The sequence below is a fragment of the Heterodontus francisci genome, chromosome 26 (genome assembly GCF_036365525.1).
Source record: "Heterodontus francisci isolate sHetFra1 chromosome 26, sHetFra1.hap1, whole genome shotgun sequence".
Taxonomy (NCBI): Eukaryota; Metazoa; Chordata; class Chondrichthyes; order Heterodontiformes; family Heterodontidae; genus Heterodontus; species Heterodontus francisci.
Genome location: NC_090396.1, coordinates 53,566,931 through 53,594,777, shown reverse-complemented (window position 1 = coordinate 53,594,777; position 27,847 = coordinate 53,566,931). Strand labels below are relative to the sequence as shown.

Below are 27,847 nucleotides of genomic sequence, written 5' to 3'. Positions count from 1 at the left end.
TTGCTTTGTCACCCTATTTGAATATGGACACCACATTAACTTATTTCCAATCTCCTGGTACATTTCCATTGGCGGCCCTAATCTCTGGAATTCCTTCCTGTTACAACTGGGTGTGAAAGAGGTCTAGGGTTCCCTTGCAACCTTCACCTGGTCTTATTGTGACAGGGTTTTATTTTTAAAAACACTGCATTCTTAGCTTCCCCTTGGTGAATCCTTGTTCACCGCTTTCCAAATATAAGGCAAAGAAACAAGTACAAACAGGCTTTCTTAGGTTTAAAGAAGAAAGGTGAAATTTTATTAAATTTAAACTTAAAACTCTAATTTGGCTAATGCCTACAGATACACGCCGCGCCTCATGCTGGCATGCATACACAATACACACGTGCAAATAGAGACAGAAAAGAGCAGAAGAAAAATAATGTGGAAAGGTTTGAGGCACTATCTGAAGAGTTTTTATGGGTCTTTGAGCTCACTGTGGAGTCCTTGTTTGTAAGTGGATCTTGTTTTTCATTGGGGCCCAGTATTCTTCTTAAACCTTGTTCACTGTGGGAGCCTTTTCTCCCTTGAGGTTCATGTGTCTTTTGTTGGTTTTTGGAGTTCCGCGAGAAAGAGATGGGCGAAGACAGCAGAGGAGGTCTTTTCAATCCAGTAGCAAAAAGCTTTCTGCCAGGTCAAACACTGTCCCTCCAATTTAAAACTCTCAGTTCAAACTCTGCAACAGCCATTTAGTCATGTGACTAACTGGTCTGACCACATCTGTTTGTGGATTGATTTGGAGCAGGGAGTAGCTCCTTTGCCTACAAGCACTGCCTGCTAATATACAAAAATGTCTTTCCAGCCAGGAGCCTGGCAACCCCTTGTAACAGGTCTTCTCTTCCCAGCAACAACTTGAAATTTAATGTCCATGTGGTGAAATTAACGTGCCTCATTCTTGGCAGGTGGGGCCTGCATGACACCTCCCTAAACCTCTCCTCTTTTAAGTCACTCTTTAAAATCTACCTCTTTGACCAAGCTTTTGTCATCTGCTCTAATATCTTCCTACGTGGCTCGATGTCTAATTTTGTTCCATTATACTCCTGTGAAGTGCCTTAAGAAGTTTTATGTCAAAGGCGCTATATAAATGCAAGATGTTAAAAGTGCTCCTCTTCTACCGGTGTCTTCAAACTTCCTCCCCTAATCTATATGCTTTAATTGTTTTCGCCAGGTAGATTAGGGGAGGAAGTTTGAAGACACCGGTAGAAGAGGAGCACTATTAACAACAATATGTTTCACTCCCAGATCATGTTAAATTTTAGGCTGTTTGATGACAACGCAACCACTAGGTGGCACTGTACTAGCACATGCGCAAATGCAGCCTCATCCACTTAAACATCAGTCTGCGACATTCAGGGCGCTGCCAGGATTAAAGATGGCGCTGCTCAATTTATCACAGAAAACCAATTTCAACCCATGGCAGCACACAATGGACATGTTTGATCCACTCACTTCCCGCTTCCCCCCACCCCCCCATCCCACTCTCCAACTGCTCACTCCCCGCTTCCCCCCCACCATTTCTCCAGACGCTAGCTCTAGGCTGCGTCGCTTCCTTCCTCTCAACCACCTGCTCCTACATCGCCCTGTCACCCCTTGCGGCCGCTTTGTTTCTTCGGGAGGAGTGAATAGCTGAGAGGAGGGAAGTGTCCCATGGCCTACAGTTAGCGTCTGGAGGGATGGGGGAGAAGCAATGGGCTGGAGGGCGGTTGGGGGGGGGGAGGGGGAAGTGGCCGGAGAGCGGGAGAGGGTGGGGGGAAGCGAGGAGCGAGCAGTCTGGATTGAGTGGCCGAGGGGGGATAGCGTTTTTCTGCGCATGCGCCTTAGTCCTGGCAAGGCAAGATGTAGGCTGTGCATGCATAGCATCTCAGAGTGCAGGAGACCGTTTCCACATGTGCGCAGCTTGGAGCGCTCTGATGACGTCAGTGGGCCGCTGCGTTGTCAGGAGTCACTTTGTAAATTTATTATTCTGTGGGTTGGTATCTTCCAGGGATGATGTGATTTCAATTTCACATATATTTACTTTTTTTTCTATACAAATAACAGATCAAATGAGTATTGCCACTTGTGGCTTCCTTCATACACTGGGTCAAGATTCCATCATGCATGACATTTAGTAACTACAGGGTAGAAATTGGCTTCTGCTCATTCCACTACAACAAATACTTGTATTTGTATAGCACCTTTAACGTGATGAAACGTCCCAAGACACGTTATACCATAAAGTAAAATTGGCACCTAGCTACATAAGATGCTACTGAGCAAGTGGCCAAAAGCATGGTCAAAGAGGTAGAGAGGTTTTGGGAAGGGCGGGGGACAATTCCAGAGCCTAGGGCCTAGGCAACTGAAGGCACAAACACCAGTAGTGGAGCAATTAAAATCAGGGATGCTCAAGAGGTCAGAATTAGATGAGCACAGATAGCTCGCAGGGTTGTGGGACTAGAGGAGATGGAGGGGAGGTCATTGAGGCACTCAAAAACAGGGATGCAAATTTTAAAATCTGAGGTCTTGCTTGACCATTAGCCAATCAAGGTCAGTGAGCACAGGGGTAATGGGTGAAGAGGAATTGGAACAGCTTGAGGAACACAGAGCGTGCAATGTAATATCTCCAAATTTGCAGATGACACAAAACTGGGTGGGAGGGTGAGTTGTGAGGAGGATGCAGAGAGGCTTCAGGGTGATTTGGACAAGTTGAGTGAGTGGGCTAATGCATGGCAGATGCAGGATAATGTGGATAAATGTGAGGTTATCCACTTTGGTAGCAAAAACAGGAAGGCAGATTATTATCTGAATGGCTATAAACTGAGAGAGGGGAATATGCAGCGAGACCTGGGTGTTCTTGTACACCAGTCGCTGAAGGTAAGCATGCAGGTGCAACAGGCGGTAAAAAAGACAAATGGTAAATTGGCCTTCATAGCGAGAGGATTCGAGTACAGGAGCAGGGATGGCTTGCTGCAATTATACAGGGCCTTGGTGAGGCCACACCTGGAATATTGTGTGCAGTTTTGGTCTCCTTATCTGAGGATGTTCTTTCTATAGAAGGAGTGCAGCGAAGGTTTATCAGACTAATTCCTGGGATGGTGGGACTGACGTATGAGGAGAGATTAAGTCGGTTAATATTATATTTGCTGGAGTTCAGAAGAGTGAGGGGGGAATCTCATAGAAACCTATAAAATTCTAACAGGACTTGACAGGGTAGATGCAGGAAGGATGTTCCCGATGGGAGTGGGGGGGGTGGGGAGTCCAGAACCAGGGGTCATAGTCTAAGGATACGAGGTAAACCTTTCAGGACGGAGATGAGGAGAAATTTCTTCACCCAGAGAGTGGTGAACTTGTGGAATTCGCTACCACAGAAAGCAGTTGAGGCCAAAACATTGTATGTTTTCACGAAGGAGTTAGATATAGCTCTTGGGTCTAAAGGGATCAAAGGGTATGGGGCGAAAGCGGGAACAGGCTACTGAGTTGGATGATGAGCCATGATCCTAATGAATGGTGGAACAGGCTCAAAGGGCCGAATGGCCTACTCCTGCTCCTATTTTCTATGTTAACAGAAACTGGAGGCCTGAGACTTGTCCGAAATTGGGCCACAGGCCTCACTTCAGAAATTTGCAGTGAACTGCTAGAACCCATTGCATTTTCAGAGGCAGCTCTCCTGTTGTGGCAGGACTACTTTGAAAATGTGAGCGGGGGGTGACTGGGAGAAGCAGCCTGCTGTTCCTCCTGGTTCCACATGAAGGAAAGTAAAAAAAAACTCACGTTTAGGTAGCAGTCACCAACAGTTTCTTTAAGAATTGGTTAGGCCACATGTTGACTAGATAATCCTGAGTAGAGATGGTCTGGATACAGTTCCACTAGGCACTGGCAACATTCTGGGAGGGACCCTTAAAAAAGGTGTTATGCTCCTCATTAACAAGTACAATGGGCCTAATGTCAATTTAAGGCAGACGTTTATGACACCTGAATATCGATCACTGACAATGTGGCATCAGACATATTTCAGGCATCCTTGGGACACAAAACATAGCTCTTTTTCTCCCCTGCTTTTCAACAGGAAATGGACACAACGAGGACCAAATTTTCCATTCTGACTCTAACCATAGGGTGATTGAAGTCTTGCATGGAATAATATTCCTGTTCTCACAAACTATTTACATCTTTACATCAATAAAACTGAAGTCCTCCTAATGCTAACCTGGCAGCTTCTTTTGCATTAGAGATGTCCAACTTGAGTTGTTAATTTTGTACCTTCCTGCCTCCCACAGAATCAACTTTTTTCTCCTTATAAAACATTGCACTGACTGACATACCATGAGTAAAGTACAGATGAGGTAAGTAGAATCTAATAATTCCCAGTGCTCCCTTCTGACTCTTTCCTCCAAATGATGTGATCATAAACATACAAAGTATTAATAAAATTAAAAATAGTAAAAATTCTCACCAAAGAAGCATACATTTAGAAGGATTTACATACATTTTCTGCCCATTCCAAACTACCAGTACCATCACCATGTTGCAAATGTCCTGCTGCTTCTTCTCAGTGATTTTTTTTCCTGCTTGATACTGGTGATTACCCATGACTGACACAAGACTAATGACTTCAGTAGCATCCTGGCCCTTGCTCCCCCATTGCAACCCATCTCAAGAATTTAGGATACTGGATTTTAGTTGACCTCAGCCACAACTGACTTAGGCAAAGAGTTATTGGAGATTTTTGAGAGGAATCTTGCATTGATGGACACAGCAGGATAACTGGGAGTAGGAGTCAAACATGAATGGTGAGAACTAGCAGTGCCATTTCTTTTGTTCCCCACTAGCACATCAGCTGTTTCTGCCAGCAGATTTTCAGATGCGAGTTTTCAATCAATAGCATTCCCCACCTTCATCCATGGCTCATGCTTTTGGTGCTTTCCACAAGAATATTTTGGTCTTTAGAATGCAGATCCTCAGCTCAGTCGGGCCATGAAATACAGGAGGGCAAGACAGTTCTGGTGCTATGTTTAAGGGTGTATGCAAAGTTGAGATTATTGATGAGGTCCAGGGGAGTCTGCAAGGGGGAGCAGTTGGAATGTATTTCCATGATAGGGCTATGACACTCCCAAGGTAGTTGATACTTTTGACATCTGCTCCTTGCTTCCCGATTGAGTTTCTGCCATATCTCTTACCTAGTTGGTCCACAACTGTCAATAAAACATGTTTGACCAATTAGAAAGCACGACAGATACATGTTCATATGTTTGCTGGACATAGCGCTTTAATTGACCTCAATGTATTTTATTATTTACAAAGTTATATATAATCCATTTAAATCTACCCAATATATAAAGGAATATTTGTTGATTTAAGAGATACTTACCACTTACAATTTTACTTGATAATTATAGCAGTCATTTCATATATATTATTAAAGTTTGAAACATCCCTGTCATTTTACCAAGCACCTTTTCCAAATAATAATTAAAATAAGGAAAGGGGATTCAGGTCCTGTTCTCACACCTACACACTACATGCTTTGGTTGACAGCATAGAATCACAGCTGGATCGTGTGAATAATCAGCCAAAGAGATGTTATCTGTCGAGATATCCAGGAGGATGTCGTTCAGTGTCACCTTTATTTGCGGCAGCACAGCGTTGTACTCAGGAGTAACAGGATCCAGAGGTAGAAGTTCAGTGCTATCGTTCAACAGGTTGAAAATGAGAGGTGGGTCATGTTGTTGTTCAGGCCCTTTTTCACCTTTGCAAGGTTTGGCACCACCTAAATCACAAGAAAACAACACATTATGAGTGTTCTTCCTCAATTCTATGCCCGGCTGGAACCTGACAACACATTCGAAAGCCATCTAGGTAGCACAATGGTTATGATGACAACTTCACAACTTTACTATCCCAGTCTCTAGGCTTCCTCAAAGAAAGCAGGCCAAATCAAGCATTTTATTGTCTAATTTTCATCAAGTACTGATTTCAGAAGTGGGCAGTTTCTTCTGTGCTGAAAAAAGTTGGCATATTGTCTTAACCTGGAATAAGTGTGGCCCCTGTTGGCTGAGCACAGTAGAACTGGGTTTTGAGACTGAGAGTGAGCATGGCTTGCTTTTTCATGCTCTCAGTGAACAAGACTGTATGGATGTTACAGTTCATGAAGCTGTATTAAAATCCAGATTTTAAAAAAGTATACTGGCTCAACCAGTTTAGCAAGCTGTATAGGTTGTTTGAATCATTGGCATGCACTGAATAGTGAATGGAAATAGCTGCAGTGAGGCTGTACCTCAAGCTCCCTTCCATCTCAGTGCGATAGCTTGTTGATTTTTAAACCTGTGAATTCACTTTTTTTTAAAAAACACAACACAAACAAAATGCAACCCCAAATCCTCTGTGAAGAGAAAATAATCAAAACTTCCAAAATATGACAGTATGTGAGGAACAAATTAGAATGTTACTTATATCAAAACTCTGCCATGACTTTGTTTATAATCAGCAGACTTGTATGCTACACGTACCACTGCATTATTGTTAATGATGTTTAGCTTGTTATAGCAAACTAAAGTTAATTCCAAGATCGATCACTAAATAAAAATGGTGCATTTGCTGAATGCTTGTGCTATTCTCCATACCTGTGAGGTAGAAAGCCTTGTACTGCTTCAGACGTATGGTCTGCAGATCCCCAAACTGTCCAGCTGCTCCACTGTTTGGATGAAAAAGTGCCTGAAGCATCATGAAGAGTCAGATCAGCAAATATTATCAATTTATACATAAAAACTAAATTATGAGCCAGATACAGTGGCCTGCTCTAGCTACCAATTACAGCATCAGGCTAAACAAAAGAAAATCTACAGCAAATATTAATTCAAAGCATTTACTGATTCAAGAACTCAAGGTCAGTATTGCATTTGCACATTATACATTCTATTGCACAATTGTTTATAAAAATGGGAATTTATTCAGTGCATTTGGATTTTGTCAGAGAATTAAAATTAAGAATTAACTTTAGTTTGCTAACTAGTGGTCCTTAAGGGGCTCACTGGAAGCTGCCAAAGAACAGCTAAGTTTTTTTTTAAATTTACCTCAATGTAGAGTATGAGTTCACAGAGGTCGGGGAAGAAACCATGATCAGTGGCCTTTGATCCTGTTCCAGGTGGGTTTTGAGTAAAATGGCTGTAACCAATTCTGGAGCTTCAGGCCAGGGAGGGTGTAACACCGTTCGGGTGGTGGTGAAAAATAAGGAAGGAGGTGCACTTGTTGACCATACCTTCTTCATTAAGAAAATTCTTATTGATTGCTGTGGATTCCAAGCTGCAGACATCCTTTGCCTGCAGGACTTCCCCAGCAGTGGATATTTCGATGTGACGTTCAAGAACGTGGTGGGATGCATCAAGTTCTTGAAGGTGTTCAAGGAGGAGGGAGACCAGGCACCACTGTCGATCCTCACAGAAGAGCCACTCTTCACGCTGCTGTCACCTTGTGACCGGGTGGTGACAATTCACCTCTATAACCCCCATGTTCCTGTCATGGATGTACTCACCTTCCTCACCAGGTACGTCGAGGTGGCCGGCAGCAGCACTGATGTCAAAGACCCATTTGGGATTTGGACCAGCAAGTGGCAGCTCAAGGTGACCTTGAAGGTCAAAACCAACGGAGCCATCATCCATCCTCCCTCCAGCTTCGGTATCGGGAGAAGTCGAGGCTTCTTGGTCCATGCGGGGCAGCCCAGAGTTTGTCACACCTGTGGCAAATCTGGTCACATGGCAGCTAACTGCAGCACAGTCGTCTGCAAGAACTGCAAGAAGGAAGGCCATCAGACCAAGAATTGTAAGCAGAGTAAGTGCTGCAACCTATGCGGTGAGGTAGGCCACCGCTACAAACCTGCCCCAAACGCTGTCTCAGTTATGCTGCCTCCTTCTGGAATGTGTCTTTGCAAAGCAGATGTGGAAAGAGATGCAGCGGTTTTTGTCGAGGTTCATCCCAAGCAACTCTGTAACACAGGAATCCATGCTCTACGGGCTGTTCCCAGGGACACACACCGAGATAAACAGCAACTGCCGCTGGAGGACCATCAATTCAGTGAAAGACGCTCTTTGGTCTGCCCGAAACTTTCAGGTCTTCTAGCGCAAAGAGTTGTCCACGACCGAGTGTTGCAGACTGGCACATTCCAAGGTCCAGGACTACATGATGATGGACGCACTAAAGCTTGCGGCAGCCGCTGCGAAGGCTGAATGGGGAAAGACCACTGTGTAAGGTCCTCCCACCATAGTGAACTGAGGGGATGGACCCATGGGAAACCCCTTGGGCTGTATACATTAAATATGGGTTTGCTGTAAAATGTATATGACATGCAAAATGGAATGGAAGGATTGTGAGGCAACTCACTCTTGTATTGAAGAAAACTGATTTCCTTTGCACTTTTTGGAATGTCAACGTGGTGCTATTTTGAACGGTGTTGTAATGCATATTTTTTTTACAGATTTTTATGAATAAAGTGTATTTTTGGGGAAGAAAAACAGAGGTAAGGATCATCCTCATATTCTACAGTGATCTGAGTGAAGAATCATCATGTCTGGCAGAGGTAAAGGAGGCAAAGGCGGAGCAAAGCGGCACCGCAAAGTGCTTCGTGATAATATCCGGGGAATCAGCAAACCAGCAATCACCGTGGCGGGGTCAAGCAGATCTTGGGTTTGATCTATAAGGAGACTCGCGGGGTGCTGAAGATTTTCCTGGAGAATGTGATCAGGGATGTGGTCACCTACACTGAGCACGCCTTGTGCAAGACGGTCACTGTCACAGATGTGGTGTATGCTCTGAAATGGCAGAGCCGCACTCTCTATGGATGCGGCGGCTGAACAACTCGAGCCTTCCTAGAAAACACAGAACAGAGGTAAGGGTCATCCTGATGGTCTGTGGCTGCATCAAGCTATGCACAGAGCCCTGTTACGCAAACACCAAGCGTCACTACGTGCTGAGGTTCTATCTGCCCCTGGTGTTAAGAAGGATGGGTCTGACTACGTTGCCACAGAACGGTACATTCAGTTGGACTGTTTCGCAGAACCTGTCCTTCGTGGAAAGGTTTGTGCAGAGAAATACCTTTGACCACAAGTCCATCAGGCAGTGGTCCACATGTAACATCCTCAAGACCCTGAGGGAAAAGGAGATGGTGGATTCTGTCGGATGGTTCCCAGAACAGACTGTCGAAGTCATTTGGCAGATCGTTCCTGCACGCCCAGAGTCTCACTGCCTCTGCAAGCTGCCCCTGGGGCAGCTGCGGTGGGGAAGAGACTGTCATCCGCCTCTTTCTGGAATGTGTCTTTGCAAAGTAGTTCTGGAAAGAGATGCATTGCTTTTTGTCGAGGTTCACCCCAAGAAGCTCCATAATGAAGGAATCTGTGCTCTACGACTGTTCCCAGGGACGCATACTGAGATAAACATCAACTGCTGCTGGAGGACCATCAATTCAGTGAAGGATGCACTTTGATTTGCCCAAAACTTGCTGGTCTTCAGCGTAAAGAGTTGTGCACGACCAAGTGTTGCAGACTGGCACATTACAAGGTCCAGGACTATGATCTGAGGGACACATTAAAGTTTGGGGCAGCTGCCGCAAAGGCTCAAGGGGAAAGGCCACTGTGTAAGGTCCTCCCGCCATTGTATAATGAGAGGCTGAAACTCATGTAAAACCCCTCAGGCTGTTTGCACCAGAGAGTAGTTTTGGTATGTAATGTAAATGTAGTGTAAATATTTCCTGGAATGGCAAGAGTAGTGAGGCACCTCATGTACTGTATTGAAAGAAACCGATCTTTAGGGCACTTTATGAAATGTCTAATTTGAATTGTTCTGTGATGTACATTTTACAAACTTTATGAATAAAGTATATTTTTGAAAAAAAAAAGGATCGAGGCTCTGAAATTCCTCGGGTAACGATTTTGAGGGTTATGCCAGGATGGTGTCCAACAGTGCCCTCCAACTCTGCTTGGGTTTAGTAGAAGGGCACCTCATTTGCATGGGGCAGACAGGTAAAGGCACCATTACAGATGTATCTCTGGCATGCGTCTGCCCCCACTCCCACAGAAACCACACTTTTTCTGCCCTGGAGGTGTTGCTTAGGTCCTCACAACCCCGGCAGTGTTCACCCTGGCTTCCTGAGTAAGGGGAACAATATATTTGATCTGTTTGGGTGTACAGTCTGCTTCCTTGGACTGGATACCACAAAAGGGGCTACATACACCATTATAGAGGTTATATGCCTCACCGCACTGTGTGTACAGGCCATCATACAAACGTCTGACCACCTGACTTGCAAGCCACTGAGAAAATTCCAGGAAATGGTGGAGATCTGGTATATCATCCATGGATTAGCTTCTGATATAATTAGCTTCTTACATCTTTTTCTGATAAAGCTTCAGGCTGAGAACTCTGCTCAGGGCATTTCTAAACCTCAATTTGTTCTTCCTCAATGGCCTCTCTCCTCATCTTGCTGTTTCCCATCAGCTTCTCTCTCCTTCAATCTATATTCACAGTTCACTGTTTATCTGGACTCCCCACTTATCTCTCTCCCTCTGCTGTTCCATCTCCTACCAAGAATAATTGCCTCTCTTAATTCTACTATTGAAAGCACATTTAAAAATCACTTTTTTCCATTTCCTCATGAGTCTTCTGCTCCATCAATTTCTCTTTCCCGCCTCTTCAACTACCTCAATTGCTACTCAGAGTATGTCTAACCTCCCCAAATGCTCTCCTTCATTATTAATGCTGCTCACATTCCCATTATCCTCACCTCCAACTGTTCCCACAACCTTTTCTCACACAATTATTCACATTTCCAAAACCCTCCTCAATCCTCTCATGCCTCATCCCTAATTCCTCACCAAATTCCCGAGCAATGAGTTCCTCATACGCAATACTTCACCAGTACCCTTAAACACACAATACATTACCAGTTAATTGCCACTGTTCTAAGTAAGTGTGAGCAACTCCCTAGGAGATCCGCTGGCATTTAATTAATTAAGTGGAGAAGTTAAAGAAAAGGTTAATTCCTCAGATGCCCTTGCTGCAGATGTGATATGTGCAAGTTTTGATTAGCAAATCCAGCAGCTAATGGTATACAATATATCTTATTTCAGACAAGGACAACATTGGTGAATAGTTAGGACATTTTATATGTTATTGCTATAAATAGAGCACATCATCATAATCAGAACTGGGAGGGAGATCTTTACATGCAATGTACTCTGTAAGAAAAACAAGCAAAACTTGATTCTAATAATAACATCCTGACATACCAATGGAATAGGACCTGGGCTGTTTCCGTGATGTGTCTGACAACACAAGGCAAAGACTATTTTTGCTTTGCTTTGTTTAATTACTTTATTTTAGGTAGATGGAATTTGTATCAGTTTGTGGTGAATTACAACAAATAAACCAGCTAAGTAATGGCAGGCTGTATAACACACATGCTCTTTAGGGTGTGTGTGAATTGTATTGATTACATTGTGAACGATTTTACAAGTCCTCATTACAATGACATGTATCTGCCGATATACTGATTATACCATATATCCTGACTTTTAAGAATAGTTTTGAAGGTTCAAAATTGAATTAAATGCAGTGAGCACACAGCAGTACAAAGAATCAAGGAATGTTTCTGGTAAATTACATCCTCAAGTTATGTGGTTGGATAGATTAAGCAACTACATATTTTTGAAAATGTCAGTCCTGAAATGTATTTCATGGTAGGGTTATATGGCAGTGAGTGCTTTTATGCACCCATCAATGCTGCTAAGTTTACAATGGGACATCTTACCTCATCGAAGTTTAAAAGAGATAATCCTGAGAAAGGAGAAGTGGAAGGTGGCAAGGGGAATATCAGAGTCGAGAAATGGGAGCCACGTTTTGATGCTTTCCTTATCTATGCAGATATTAAGTTACTCAGCATGAGTTCTTTTCATGAAAAAGCAAACACACAATTTCCTGCTACCTGCTGCACACCATCCTTGCCCAACATGTCTTTAGAAAGTCTGCCGAGATTTTCTGCAGCTGAAGGCACTTTCTATTCAAAATACTGGGATTTCAACTGATTTAGTCAGAGCCCCATTATAATTCCATCAAACTCCTTCAAAAAAATGCTGGTTAAGCTTCTGGTTAGGAATGGGCTGATGATTATAGCAGCAAGTACAGACATAGATAATCTTAAATTTCATAGGACATGTTGATTCTTGTGCTGATTGGATTTTCATCGCAGCAAGTCCCCAAGGACTGTGATTAGGCCTGCAGCTAGCTGTCCTTTTGTTTCTGACTTCCTGTGTGGAGTTGTGCTGGGTATGATTGGGCTATGATATTAATGCATTGAATTATAACATGATACAGCACAGGAGGAAGCCATCTGACCATTGCCTGAGCTGACCCTTCAAAAGGGCTATCCAGTTTGCTCTTTTCCCATAGCCCTACAATGTTTCCTCTTTTAGTATTTATCCAATTCCCTTTTCAAAGTTATTACTAAATCTGCTTCCACCAGGGTTGACTGCTGGACTGGAACAGCTCCAGTCGCCAGTAAGTAGAGGAGTTTCAGGGAAATCTTGGTGGGATCGGGGAGGCTAGGGAGTACCTCATGTTTGCATGGGGTTAGTTTTTTTTAATTCTTTCACGGGATGTGAGCGTGGCTGGCTAGGAAAGCATTTATTGCCCATCCCTAAATGCCCTCAAGAAGGTGGTGGTGAGCCACCTTCTTGAACCACTACAGTCCATGTGGTGTAGATACACCCACAGTGCTGTTGGGAAGGGAGTTCAAGAATTTTGACCCAGCGACAGTGAAGGAATGGCAATATAGTTCCAAGTCCGGAAGATGTGTGGGTTGGAGTGGAACTTGCCCTTGTCCTTCCAGGTGTTAGAGGTCTCAGGTTTGGAAGGTTCTGTCGAAGGAGGCGTGGTGAGTTGCTGGTGTGGAAATTTGAAGCTGGGGAGGCTCAAGGAATCCTTGAGGAGCTTGGGGGTGGCGGGGGGGGGGGGGGGGGGGGGGGGCGGGTGTTGCGCAGGGCAGGGTTGGGGGGGGGGGGTCAGAATCCTGTTCTTCCTGACCTATAAGAAGTTCACAAAGAGAAGGAAATTTTAAAAGCGAACATTCTCCTCATCCCAGTCCTAAATGGCCAATCCCTTATCCTAAAGCTATGACCCCTAGTTCCAGACTGTCCAACCAGCAAGAGTTAATTTAACGTTCCGAAGAAGGGTCACTGACCCGAAACGTTAACTCTGCTTCTCTTTCTACAGATGCTGCCAGACCTGCTGAGTGAATCCAGCATTTCTTGTTTTTGTTTCAGATTTCCAGCATCCGCAGTATTTTGCTTTTATTATAGCAAGAGTTAATTTACCTGAGATAGCCATCAAATTGTTATAGCCATATTCTTAATGGTGCTAAATTGAAACATATCATGCAGCTCATATGTTCGTGGAAATTAATGCAATTAAGCAAAAGTGTGTTTGATAGTGGGCTTTTCAAAATCTTCAAATTCTATGTCAATTGCAAATGTATAATATTAAAAATAGTAAACGGCCACAACATTCAGTCAGTACCTTGCCTGCAAATGCGGGTCACACTATGTGAACTATTAAGTATAGTCCAACTGAACTAACGTTACGTGCTAGCTCTTTCCTGTCAACTGGAAGCAGAAAACGATGTACAAAGAAAAAGAAAAAACTTGTATTCATATAGTACCTTTCATGACCTGAGGATGTTTCAAAGCGCTTTACAACCAATGCAGTATTTTCAAAATATGATCATTGTTGTAATGCAGAAAATGCAGCAGTCAATTTGTGCGCAGCAATGGGATAAATGACCAGATCATCAGTTTTCGGTATTGGTTGAAATATAAATGTTGGCCAGGGCACCGGGAGAACTCCCTGCTCTTCTTCGAATAGTGCTTTGGGGTCTCTTACATCCACCTGAAAGATAGACGGGGTCTTGGTTTCAGGTTTCCAAAAGATGGCACATCCAACACTGCAGCACTCCCTCAGTGCTGCACTGAAGTATCAGCCTAGATTATGAGCTAAAGTTTCTGCAGTGGGGCTTGAACAACAACTTGCTGAATCAGAAATAAAACAGGCACAACAAAGTTAATTTTCTACCCCATTATTTCTTCACAATAGTTTAATCTTTTCTTGATATATATTAATGACCTACACTTGGGTAAACTTGGATGGTCCCTGAACTGTGAGGAGGATGGTGATAAACTTCACAAATGCAGATGAAATTTCATGCAGAGAAGTGTGAAGTGATTCATTTTGGCAGGAAGAACAAAGAGAGGCAATATAACATAAAGGTACGATTCTAAAGGGGGTGCAGGAGCAGAAGGACCTGGGGTCTATGTGCACAAATTATTGAATGTGGCAGGGCATGTTGCGAAAGCAGTAAATAAAGCATACAGGATCCTGGACTTTATAAATAGGGGCATAGATGTTCGCTCATGGTTCCATAATGTTCAGCACTATTCGCGACTCCTCAGATACTGAAGCAGTCCGTGCAGAAATGCAGCAAGACCTGGACAATATCCAGGCTTGGGCTGATAAGTGGCAAGTTACATTTGCGCCACACAAGTGCCAGGCAATGACCATCTCAAACAAGAGAAAATCTAACCATTTCCCTTTGACATTACCATCGTTGAATCCCCTAATATCAACATCCTGGAGGATACCATAGACCAAAAACTGAACTGCAGTAGCCATACAAATACTGTGGCTACAAAAGCAGGTCAGAGGCTAGGAATCCTACGGCGAGTAACTCACCTCCTGACTCCCCAAAGCCTGTCCACCATCTACAAGGCACAAGTCAGGAGTGTGATGGAATACTCTCCACTTGCCTGGATGGGTGCAGCTCCGACAATGCTCAAGAAGCTCGCCACCATCCAAGACAAAGCAGCCTGCTTGATTGGCACCCCACCCACGAACATTCATTCCCTCTACCACCAACACACAGTGGCAGCAGTGTGTACCATCTACAAGATGCACCACAGCAACGCACCAAGGCTCCTTCGACAGCACCTTCCAAACCCGCGACCTCTACCACCTAGAAAGACAAGGACAGCAAATGCATGGGAACACCACCACCTGCAAGTTCCACTCCAAGCCACACACCATCCTGACTTGGAACTATATTGCCGTTCCTTCACTGTCGCTGGGTCAAAATCCTGGAACTCCCTTCCTAACAGTACTGTAGGTGTACCTACCCAACATGGACTGCAGCGGTTCAAGAAGGCAGCTCACCACCACCTTCTCAAGGGCAATTAGGGATGGGCAATAAATGCTGGCCTAGCCAGCGACGCCCACAACCCAGGAACGAATAATAAAAATACAGTATAAAAGCAAGGAGGTTACGATAAACCTGTTTAAAACACTGGTTCAGCCTCAACTGGAGTACTGTGTCCAGTTCTGGGCACCACACTTTAGGAAGGATGTGAAGGCATTAGAGAGGGTGCAGAAAAGATTCATAAGAATGGTTCCAGGGATAAGGGACTTCGGTTCTATGGATAGAGTGGAGAAGCTGGGGCTGTTTTCCTTGGAGAGAGAAAATTAAGAGATTTGATAGAGATGTTCAAAATCATGAAGGATCTGGCCACAGTAGATACAGAGAAATGGTTCCAATTGGCAGAAGGATCAAGAACCAGAGAGCACTGATTTAAGGTGATTGGCAAAAGAAGCAATGGCGACATGAGGAAAAACTTTTTTACGCAGCGAGTGGTTAGGATCTGGAATGCAAGGCCTGACAGTGTGGAGGAGGCAGATTTAATCGTGGCTTTCAAAAGGGAATTAGATAATTATTTGAAGAGGACAAATTTGCAGGGCTACAGGGAAAAGGCAGGGGAGTGGGACTAGGTGAATTGCTCTTGCAAAGAACTGGCACATACACGATGGTCAAATGGCCTCATTATGTGATTCTGTAATCATCCCAATTGCTGGTAAAAATATACACTTTGAATAATTTAATGACATGATGTCCTCGTGCACATAGAAAATAGATTTTACAACATTTCATGATCAGGTAAAGGTCAAGATTGTCTATGTTTGCTTCAGCAATGTGTTAAGCACATTTATTTTAGACTGTCCCTAAGCGCAAGTCAAAACTGATGAGCTATATCACAGAAGCACAGAGCCAGAGGGTGGCACTGGTAGATTTTCCAGGTGAAATTCTTTAGAGAATAAGGGTACTGGAATAACAACTGATCAAAAATTAACTGATAGTGTACACAGTGTGTTCTTGTGAGCTGTAAGGGTACAACAGTCAAATCATTTAATACAAATGTGCAGCAAGTTTCGACAACTTGTCCCTTGTAATTGATTTTTTTAGATTAAAGAGATCATTTGCCAGAATTCTTGGCTGATTTTAAATAGTTTATACACAAATAATTAAAACATAATGAAGTTAACATTGACCTTCAAATCCTGATTTAAATTCCATTAAACGGCCTTTGATAGGTTTGTGATGAACTCTTCAGCATTCTGTACTCTCACTATCATCGTTTGGAATTACCTTATGATAGCATTTTTCTTTCTAATATTCACCTGATTTTATTGCAGGTTCTCATTACCATTGCTTCTGGTTCTTAGATGTGCATGAGCAACTGAACATGAACTGTCTCATCACTCGACCACGACTTGCACAACTGCAAAAGCCAGGAATCAAATAACTAAATTTTTTGCCATTTTTCATACAATGGTTTCACAATTCTCATCATTAAAGAGGGTGCCAATATTTTATAATTGTGTGCACGCCACAATTCTCAATTGCATCTTCAGTATATCTAAAAATGTCATAATTTAGCAATTACAAATTCTGTCCCCATACAGGGAAGCAGGACACATCTGGGGCTGGATATTAAAAGAAGCTCAGGGTCAGGATTGGAGATGGGCGAACCTGCAATTTCGCACCGCTGGTCATCGTGTCAGTTCGGCGCCACAATCCCAAACCCGAGACATTTTAGGAGAGGCCAAGTCGGAGTCGGACAGCTGCCTGCTTGCAAGTGGCGGGTAGCCAACTGAGGACAATTAGGGCCAATTACTGGGGCTATTAAGGCCCTATTCCCGCATCAACTGGGATTTCCAGTCGGCAATACAGTTAACAGCCATCGGCCTGGACCACGGCCAGGCAACCATGGCAGGCTCGCATCAGGAAAGGGTGGGTGGGGGGGGGTGGTGTAAGCTTCATCCTCCGAGGCCGTCCCCACCTGCACCAGTCAAGGCCGCCGAGCCACAGCTGTGGCTGCTGGCCGACCCATGGAGGGCTGCTCCTCAACGATCCTGGCCAGGCAGCTGTGGCGGTTTAAAATTTTATAAAAACTGACCTCTTCTTCACAGGGTGTTGAGGCTCCCTCTCTCCATCATAAATCGGCAGCTCCCACCTTGGCCGGTGGGGCTACCAATGTGTTAGCACTGGAAGGCCTCCCACTGGCCCTCCAGCCTCTGGAGCAGCCTGCTGTCCTTAATTGGACAGCAAACCCGCTCCCTGTCATTAGAACATAACGTAAGAAATAGGAGCAGGAGTAGGCCATTCAGCCCCTTGATCCTGCTCTGCCATTCAATAAGATCATGGCTGATCTAATTGTGGCCTTAACTCCACTTTCTGGCTGATCCCCCATAACCCTTGACTCCCTTGTGGATCAAAAATCTGTCTAACTCAAGCCTTGAATATATTCAATGACCCAGCCTCCACTGCTGGCTGGGGAAGAGAATTCCAAACACTGATGACCCTCTGAGAAACGAAATTCCACCCCATCTCCGTCTTAAAAGGGAGACCCCTTATTTTGAAACTGTGCCCCCTAGTTCTAGATTCCCCCACAAGGGGAAATATCCTGTTAGCATTTATTGATTGATTAACCTAGTCCTTTAAAAATCCAGTTGGGTGTGTCTGGAACACACCGTGCAGGGTCAGGACCGAGAGCTGGTCCCAACTTCTGGTGCCCGGCCCTGGACTGAAAATCCAGCCCCTGAAATTAGATTTGCATAAAATCAGAAGCCATGCCTTGAAGTACACAGATTCAACAAGCTTCGGTAACTTTGCCTGGTACAGTCTCTTAAGTTTCTATGTCCCCCTTTAAGTATTTCAAAATAGAGTCACAGAAGCATAAGGCAGGATTTTCCTTCCGGGAGCGGGAACCAGATATCGGGACCATTTCCACGTCCCGAACTCACCCCCGGGGGGAAAACAGTCACCAACCCTGATTTTGATCGGGGGCCTCCCAATAAATGGCCTGGAGACAGGTTTGGCAGCCAATTTGTGGCCGCAGGGGAGGGAATGGAGGCTGGATTGTGCAAATGTGCACCCAATTTAAGCAGAGCACTGTAGCCATTACTGTGGCTGTCATTTCATTGCATGACCTGCTGTTGGAAAGATGCTTCAGGAAAGGCAGAGGCCTGGAACCTGGGGCTGGGCAGCCTCTTGGAGACCAGAAGGTCCTCTTTGAGGCCGTGAAGGAGAAGAGGGAGGCCCACTTCCCAGATAGTGGTAGGAGAAGACCACCTTCCCAGACCAAACAGGCCTGGATGGAGGTAGCTGACACAGTCAGCAGACTGAGTGTGGTATGCAGAAATTGGGTCCAGTGCAGGAACAGGTTCAATGATCTTATTTGCTCTGGCACGGTGAATGCAACGCCAAACCCTCAGGACATGTCTCTGGGTGTTCACCCTCCAGCAGACACACGAACTGAGGAGCCTGCTGGTCCCGAACATGGGAGGAATGTGTGCCCAGGGCACTTACTGACCCCTCAGAATGGCTCAGAGACATAGTGCTGCTGAGTACCTGCCAGCACTGAAACATGCAGCTTCTAATGAATAGGATCAGTTGGCATTGGCCTTAGCTTGCTCTATTTTGTCCTTGCAGGAGAAACAGCTCATAATGCCCTCAAGAGGGTCCAGACAGGAGGACAGGTTCCATACCTGCACGTTATAACCACTGTGGAGGAAGAAGCCATGGACATTGCCAGGGTCGCTGACCACAAGGAAGTTGGGCAAGGTGAAATGGGCATTTGCGATGGAAATGGTGATTAGAGTGTGCAATGCGTTCATTAAGGGGACATAATGCACTCCACCCTGTCCAACAGCATACCAAAGATTGAGCTCTGCAGAGGCTTCTGCTCTCCAAGGCAAGTTCTCACGATCTCTTCTCGTGTCTCCCACAGGTGCAGAAGTTGAGGCAATTAGACCAACTCATAGAGTCATAGAGTTATACAGCACAGAAACAGGCCCACTTTGTCGGTGCCGGCCATAAAGCACCTAACTATTCTAATCCCATTTTCTAGCACCTGGCCCTTGGCCTTGTATGTTATGGTGTTTCAGGTGGCAGGATCATATCTCCAACACAGAAGTCCTTGAGGTGGCCAACATCCCCAACATATACACACTACTGAGTCAGCGGCGCTTGAGATGGCTTGGCCATGTGAGCCGCATGGAAGATGGCAGGATCCCCAAGGACACATTATACAGCGAGCTCGTCACTGGTATCAGACCCACCGGCCGTCCATGTGTCCGCTTTAAAGACGTCTGCAAACGCAACATAAAGTCCTGTGACATTGATCACAAGTCATAGAGTTATACAGCACGGAAACAGGCCCTTCAGTCCACCGTGTCTATGCCGGCCATCAAGCACCTCTCCATTCTAATCCCATTTTCCAGCACTTGGCCTGTAGCCTTGTATGCTATGGCATTTCAAGTGCTCATCTAAATACTTCTTAAATGTGGTGAGGGTTCCTGTCTCTACCACCTCTTCAGGCAGTGTGTTCCAGATTCCAACCACCCTCCGAGTGAAACTTTTTTCCTCAAATCCCCTCTAAACCTCCTGCCCCTTACCTTAAATCTATGCCCCCTGGTTATTGACCCCTCCGCTAAGGGGAAAGTTTCTTCTTATCTAACCTATCAATGCCCCTCATAATTTTGTATACCTCAATCAGGTCCCCCCTCAGCCTTCTCTGCTCTAAGGAAAACAATCCTCGCCTTTTCAGTCTCTCTTCATAGCTGAAATGCTCCAGCCCAGGCAACATCCAGGTGTATCTCCTCTGCACCCTCTCCAGTGCAATCACATCCTTCCTATAGTGTGGCGACCAAAACAGTATACAGTACTCCAGCTGTGGCCTAACTAGCGTTTTATACAGCTCCATCATAACCTGCATGCTCTTATATTCTATGCCTCGGCTAATAAAGGCAAGTATCCCATATGCCTTCGTAACCACCTTACCTACCTGTGCTGCTGCCTTCAGTGATCTATTGACAAGTACACCAAGGTCCCGCTGACCCTCTATACTTCCTAGGGTCCTACCATCCATTGTATATTCCCTTGCCTTGTTAGACCTCCCAAAATGCATCACCTCACACTTCACAGGATTAAATTCCATTTGCCAATGCTCCACCCATCTATATCGTCCTGTAATCTAAGGCTTTCCTCCTCACTATTTACGACACCACCAATTTTTGTGTCATCTGCGAACTTACTGATCATACCTCCTATATTCATATCTAAATCATTAATGTACACTACAAACAGCAAGGGTCCCAGCACCAATCCCTGTGGTACACCACTGGTCACAGGCTTCCACTCGCAAAAACAACCCTCGACCATCACCCTCTGCCTCCGGTCACTATTTTGGATCCAATTTGCCAAATTGCCCTGGATCCCATGGGCTCTTACCTTCATAACCAATCTCCCATGTGGGACCCTACCAAAAGCCTTACTGAAGTCCATGTAGACTACATCAACTGCTTTGCCCTCATCTACACATCTAGTCACTGCCTCGAAAAATTCAATCAAGTTAGTTAGACATGATCTCCCCCTACAAAGCCATACTGACTATCCCTGATTAATCCCTGCCTCTCCAAGTGGATATTAATCCTGTCCCTCAGAACTTTTTCCAATAGTTTCCCAACCACTGATGTTAGACTCACCAGCCTGTAATTACCTGGTTTATCCCTGCTACCCTTCTTGAATAATGGTACCACATTTGCTGTACTCCAATCTTCTGGTACCTCTCCTGTGGCCAGAGAGGATTTGAAAATTTGTGTCATCTGGGCATGGGGATTTATCCACTTTTAAGCCCACTAAAACAGCTAATACTTCCTCCCTTTCAATGCTAATATGTTCAAGCATATCACAATCCCCCTCCCTGATCTCTACACCATCACCAAGCCAAGCGCAGCCACAGCAGAGCTCTTACCAAGCACCACCACACCTTATAAGCGCACCATCCACCAGTGCAGATACAGATCTGTTGGTGGGTCCTTGCGCACGGTTAGCTAGGGTGGCACTGGGTGATGAATATGGCACTAGTATGATGAAGGCGATGCCGGAGGCAGAGGCAGATGTGGGCAGTCCTTGGAGGCGGAGGGAGGACACAGTGCTGTACGGAAGCTGGGCCTCAGCAGTCACAGAAAAAAAGGCTACGTCTAGACCAGCAGCAACAGATGAGCTCCCACATATCAGAGTTGCCTGAGGCAATACATGGTCATGGGCTGAGAATGGAGGAGACCATCCAGCTCATGTGTGCCATCATGGCTAAGCGCATGAGCTCCTCCATAGACAGCCATATGCAGCAGCATTTGGACTGTAGGCAGGAACTGTGCACTGATTGTTCACAGGATGTCACACTATGTAGCCTTGACCTGTCAGTGGCGCTGATGGCACAGGGATGTCTGAAGACGATGCCAGTTGTGCCCCAGCTGGTGGCTTCCTCCAGCTATCTGAAGTGCCAGCCAAGTGCTGAGGCTGAGGGTGCTACCCTTCATGGATTACCATCATCCTCAGTGGCCTCCTTGGCCCCTCTGACTGAGAAAGCATCAATGTAGCAGGGGCTAAATTCAAATTCTTCCTGACCCAAACGTTCCCTGGAATGCTCTCTCTTACTCCCTTTCCCCTTTTTCCAGTTTTCTTATTGCTATTGCATTTTCTTTTTCTTGTTCAAGTTCCAGTTTTTTCATTTCTAACTGAATCTGAGCCAATTCCACTGCATTACTCTCTGACTTACTATCTTCTTCCAATTCCAGATGTTGGACTATTAGGTCAATTATCACTGCTTTTTTGGCACCTGATTTCAATTCTAACCCCAATTTTGCTGCCAATTCTTTTGGTTTATTCTTAGTTAAAGTTATCAAGTCACTGAGGGACACATTCTCCTTTCCCAGAAACTCTGCAGCAACTACTAATGCCATTCCAATGGTATAGCCTGTACTTTATTACACAAGAAACCTGGTTCCTTTTATTTTTTTCATAATTGGAAAGTGAAAGAGAAGAGAGGGAACTTAGGTTTAGAGAGCTGGAACTAAGACAAAGGGGTGGTCTTGATTCCAGGGAAAATTTGGGTCAGGAAGATTTTAGCCCAGGACCCAGCGAAAAGCTGTTTAAATTTATACAAACTCTTCCTAAGTTTGAGGAAAGGGACCCAAGAACACAAGAAGTAGGAGCAGAAGTAGGCCATTCAACCCCTCGAGCCTGCCCCACCATTCAATAAGATCATGGCTGATCTGTCCCAGGCCTCAACTCCTCTTTCGGGCCTGCTCTGCATAACCCTCAACTCCCCGAGATTTCAAAAATCTATCTACCTCCTCCTTAAATACAATTAGTGACCTAGCCTCCACAACTCTCTGAGGTACAGAATTCCAGACATTCACCACCCTCTGATAGAAGAAATTCCTTCGCATCTCAGGTTTAAATGTGTGTCCCCTTATTCTGTAACTATGTTCCCAGTTTAAGATTTCCACACTAGTGGAAACATATTCTCAACATCTACCCTGACAAGCCCCCTTAGAATCTTATATGTTTCAATAAGATCACCTCTCATTCTTCTAAACTCCAATGAATAAAGGCCTAAACTGTTTAGCTGTTCTTGATCAGACAACCCCTTCATCCCAGGAATCAGCCTAATGAACCTTTTCTGAACTGCCTCCAGAGGCATTTTTCATATCTTTTGAAAAAATAGCCAAACAGATGAAATGGCCAAAGGAAAGTTGGACACTGCTTATGCAAAGCAGGTTGATAGGCAGAGCTCATGAATTTTATGCCATGCTTCCTGAAGAGGTTTCTGCAGATTAAAAGATAGCAAAGAAGGCTATTTTCGCTGCGTATGAGTTAGTCCCTGAAGCTTACTGTCAAAAGTTTTGGAACTTACGGAGATTGGCTGGGCAGACATATGTAGAATTTGAGAGGGTGAAGCAAATTAATTTTGACCATTGAATATGGACATTAAAGATGGAAACCACATATGCGAACCTTTGAGAATTGATTTTCTTGAAAGAGTTTAAAAATTCCATTCCATCAGTAGTGAGAACTCATGTAGATAACCTGAAAGTTTTGAAAGCTAGACAAGCAGTGGAAATTGCTGATGATTTTGAGCTTGTGAATAAGCCAAAACATTTTGTCCGTCACCCCCGTAGACCCGAGAATAGAAAGTGGGAGAGAGAAAGGAAGGCAAGTAGGCGGGGACAAGAAGGAACAGTTGGGAATGCCCCAGGATCACCTCCTCAGGCCAGAAAGGAATGTGCTGAGGGGAGAAGTGAGGTTCGCAAGCCGAAGTGTTATCAATGCCACAAAATGGGTCATCTTCGTTCAGAATGCTGGAAATTGTGAGGTAAACCCACAGGACTTGGGGTACGCAAAGCTAATGCAGGGGAAAAGACTCTTGACTGAGAGTATAACAAATCAGGCTAGAGCTTTAACGGCAGCTGTAAAACCAGATACAAAAACTAAAATGAGTGTGGAGTTTGATAAGATACCCAAAAGTTATAATAAATTTTTGTCAAAGGGGAAAGTAACTCCATATCCTTTAAGTGAGGCAGGAAAACCAATCATTATACTCAGGGCTACAGAAGCAACCCAAACACTCTCACTGGGGAATGATATAACGTTTCCACCAGATAGCGCATTGAATGCTAAAGTTTTAGTTAATGGAATTGGCGGGGAGTATATACCCGTACCTTTATATAAAGAACGCCTAGAGGGTGACTTAATATCTGGGATGGGAACTGTAGGAGTTGTCCACAGTTTGCCAGTGGAGGGAATTGATGTACTCCTAGGAAATAATTTCGCCAGATCAAAAATATCAGTTTCTCCTATAATTACAGAGGAACCAAGTGAAGTTAGAGAAATGGAACAATTACAGGAACAAGTTCCAGGAATATTTCCTGTGTGTGAGGTCACCCGAGCAATGGCGAAACAGGATCCTTTGTCGGAAGTAAAAGTGGCACCACAAACAGATAGCTGAGAATCTGAAACCTTATTTGGGGATTCAGATAATCCAAATGAGATGTTTAACAGACCTTCTATAATTGCAGCACTGCAAGCTGTTCCAGAGTTATACCAAATAGCACAGAAGGCTCTGACAGAAGCTAAGGCAAAAGGCGTTCCAGAAGGCTATTATATGGCAAACAGGGTTTTGAGGAGGAAATGGAGACCGCCTCAAAGACCTGCGGATGAAGACTAGACAGGTGTTGAACAGATAGTGGTACCACCTAAATATCACCAGGGATTATTATGATTGGCACACAACATTCCTTTTGCAGGACATAGGGGAATTCGGAAGACCAACTCATGTATAATCCAACATTATTACTGGCCAAGTCTTATAAAGGATGTGAGACAATTTTGTAGGACATGCCATAAATGACAAAAGGTGGGAAAACCACAACCTACCATAAAACCGGCACTAATTGTTCCCACACCAGTGATTGAGGAAACATTTAGCAGGGTATTGGTGGATTGTGTAGGACTCTTGCCAAAAACAAAAGCGCGACATCAATATATACTTACTATCATGGATATGGCTACTCGATTTCCTGAGGCCATTCCTTTGAGATCAATTACTGCTAAAATAGTAGTAGAAAAGTTAACCCAATTCTTTACGAGATATGGGTTTCCACTTGAAGTTCAATCGGATCAAGGTTCTATTTTCATGTCTAAGATATTTCAAGAAGTCATGGGCAATTTGGGCATTAGATAGTTGAAATCTTCAGCATATCACCCACAGTCACAGGGAGCTTTAGAGAGATACCACCAAACTCTCAAAACAATGACTAGAACATACTGTCACGAATATCCGCATGAATGGGATTAAGGACAAGACTTTCTTTCTTTTGCCACCAAAGACTCACTGAATGAGTCGACAGGCTTCAGTCCTTTCGAACTGGTTTACTGAAATGAAGTAAGAGGTCCTCTAAAACTCATAAAAGACAGAATTTTGGAACAAAAGAATGAATCTTCGATATTGGACTACGTATCTGTGTTCCGGGAAAGGCTCACAAAAGCTTGCGGTGTGGCTCAGGAACGCTTTAAAGCGTCTGAGGCCAATCTGAAAAAATGGAGACAAGAATGCAAAAACCTGCAATTTTCAACCAGGGGATGAAGTATTGGTATTGTTACCGTTACGGGGGAGCTATTAAAAGCATGGTTCAGTGGCCCATATAGAGTGATCAAAAGAATGGGTAAGGTATATTACTTGATTAATACCCCTGATCGCCGGTAAAAGAACTATTTGTATCACATCAATATGGTAAAGCAATATTATCGCAGGGAGGAGGGTAAGCCAATACAGGTATGTCAGGTAATTGGGACTGTTCAGAAGGAAAAGGATAGTGAGGATGAGGCAGAAGGAAACAATTCTCAGACTGAACTTCCAACTATCAGGTTAGCAAAAGCAGAATGGCTAGAAAAATTGGACAACATGCTATTGCACTTAAAGGCAAAACAGCATGAAGACCTAACCAAGATTTTCACAACATTTAAAAGAGTCTGTACGGATAAGCCGGGAGGTACAACCTTAGTCACACATGATGTGGATATAGGGGGAGCTGTTCCTTTAAAACAACATCCTTACTGCCTAAGTCCGGATAAACAGGCCCAAGTAAAAGCAGAAATCCAATACATGCTGGAAAACAACTTGATCGAACCTAGTCAAAGCAGCCGCAGTTCAGCAATAGGGGCGGTACAGTGGCGCAGTGGTTAGCACTGCAGCCTCGCAGCTCCAGCAACCCGGGTTCAATTCTGGGTACTGCCTGTGCAGAGTTTGCAAGTTCTCCCTGTGACCGTGTGGGTTTCCGCCGGGTGCTCTGGTTTCCTCCCACAGCCAAAGATTCGCAGGTTGATAGGTAAATTGGCCATTGTAAATTACCCCTAGCATAGGTAGGTGGTAGGGGAATTGAGGGAAGGTGGGGATGCGATAGGAATATGGGATTGATGTAGGATTAGGAGAAATGGGTGGTTGATGGTCGGCACAGACTCGGTGGGCCGAAGGGCCTGTTTCAGTGCTGTATCTCTATTAAAAAAAAGTTTTAGTACCTAAACCTGACAGATCAACCCAATTTTGTATCGACTACAGAAAAGTCAATGCAGTAACGAAGGCAGACTCCCACCAAATTCCACGTTTAGAAGACTGTATCGACAGATTGGGCAGTGCTAGGTTTCTTACCAAGATCAACTTGTTAAAGGGATGCTGGCAAGTTTCTTTGACTCCTCCAGCCAAAGAGATATCAGCTTTTGTAACACATGACAGTCTTTATCAGTGCCGGGTGATGCCATTCGGGCTAAAAAATGCCCCAGCCACTTTTCAAAGATTAATGAAGCAGTTGATAGCCAGTGTTCCCAACTGTGTAGTGCATCTCAATGATGTACTAATATACATTAACACTTGGTAAGAACACCAGCTAAGAATTCTGCTTAAAAAGTTACAAGCAGTGGACTTAATGATAAATCTGGAAAAAAGCGAATTCGGAAAAGCAAGAGTAACGTACCTCGGACACACGGGCAAGGACAAGTATTGCCAAAAACAGTAAAGGTACAAGCCTTAGTAGAGTTCCCTATTCCTAAATCTTCTTTCTTTTGGGCCTCCTTATCTCGAGAGACAATGGATACGCGCCTGGAGGTGGTCAGTGGTTTGTGAAGCAGCGCCTGGAGTGGCTATAAAGGCCAATTCTGGAGTGACAGGCTCTTCCACAGGTGCTGCAGAGAAATTTGTTTGTTGGGGCTGTTGCACAGTTGGCTCTCCCCTTGCGCCTCTGTCTTTTTTCCTGCCAACTACTAAGTCTCTTCGACTCGCCACAATTTAGCCCTGTCTTTATGGCTGCCCGCCAGCTCTGGCGAATGCTGGCAACTGACTCCCACGACTTGTGATCAATGTCACACGATTTCATGTCGCGTTTGCAGACGTCTTTATAACGGAGACATGGACGGCCGGTGGGTCTGATACCAGTGGCGAGCTCGCTGTACAATGTGTCTTTGGGGATCCTGCCATCTTCCATGCGGCTCACATGGCCAAGCCATCTCAAGCGCCGCTGACTCAGTAGTGTGTATAAGCTGGGGATGTTGGCCGCTTTAAGGACTTCTGTGTTGGAGATATAGTCCTGCCACCTGATGCCAAGTATTCTCCGAAGGCAGCGAAGATGGAATGAATTGAGACGTCGCTCTTGGCTGGCATACGTTGTCCAGGCCTCGCTGCCGTAGAGCAAGGTACTGAGGACACAGGCCTGATACACTCGGACTTTTGTGTTCCGTGTCAGTGCGCCATTTTCCCACACTCTCTTGGCCAGTCTGAACATAGCAGTGGAAGCCTTACCCATGCGCTTGTTGATTTCTGCATCTAGAGACAGGTTACTGGTGATAGTTGAGCCTAGGTAGGTGAACTCTTGAACCACTTCCAGAGCGTGGTCGCCAATATTGATGGATGGAGCATTTCTGACATCCTGCCCCATGATGTTCGTTTTCTTGAGGCTGATGGTTAGGCCAAATTCATTGCAGGCAGACGCAAACCTGTCGATGAGACTCTGCAGGCATTCTTCAGTGTGAGATGTTAAAGCAGCATCGTCAGCAAAGAGGAGTTCTCTGATGAGG

At 44.7% G+C, this 27,847-nt stretch overlaps 1 protein-coding gene across 2 annotated transcripts in view; it reads right to left on the bottom strand.

The window, feature by feature from the left end:
* Positions 1 to 302: 302 nt before the first annotated feature.
* arsg (arylsulfatase G) overlaps positions 303 to 27,847 on the bottom strand; it is a 120,721-nt gene continuing 93,176 nt past the window's right edge. Inside the window, exons 12-13 of one of the 2 annotated variants that reach the window (XM_068058250.1) lie at positions 6,636 to 6,726; positions 303 to 5,782 (exon numbers count right to left, since the gene is read on the bottom strand). In XM_068058250.1, the coding sequence (XP_067914351.1) occupies positions 5,505 to 5,782; positions 6,636 to 6,726 (369 nt within the window). In that variant the 3' untranslated portion in view covers positions 303 to 5,504. The remainder of the gene's footprint in view (positions 5,783 to 6,635; positions 6,727 to 27,847) is intronic. The other variant, XM_068058251.1, reaches the window with a different exon arrangement.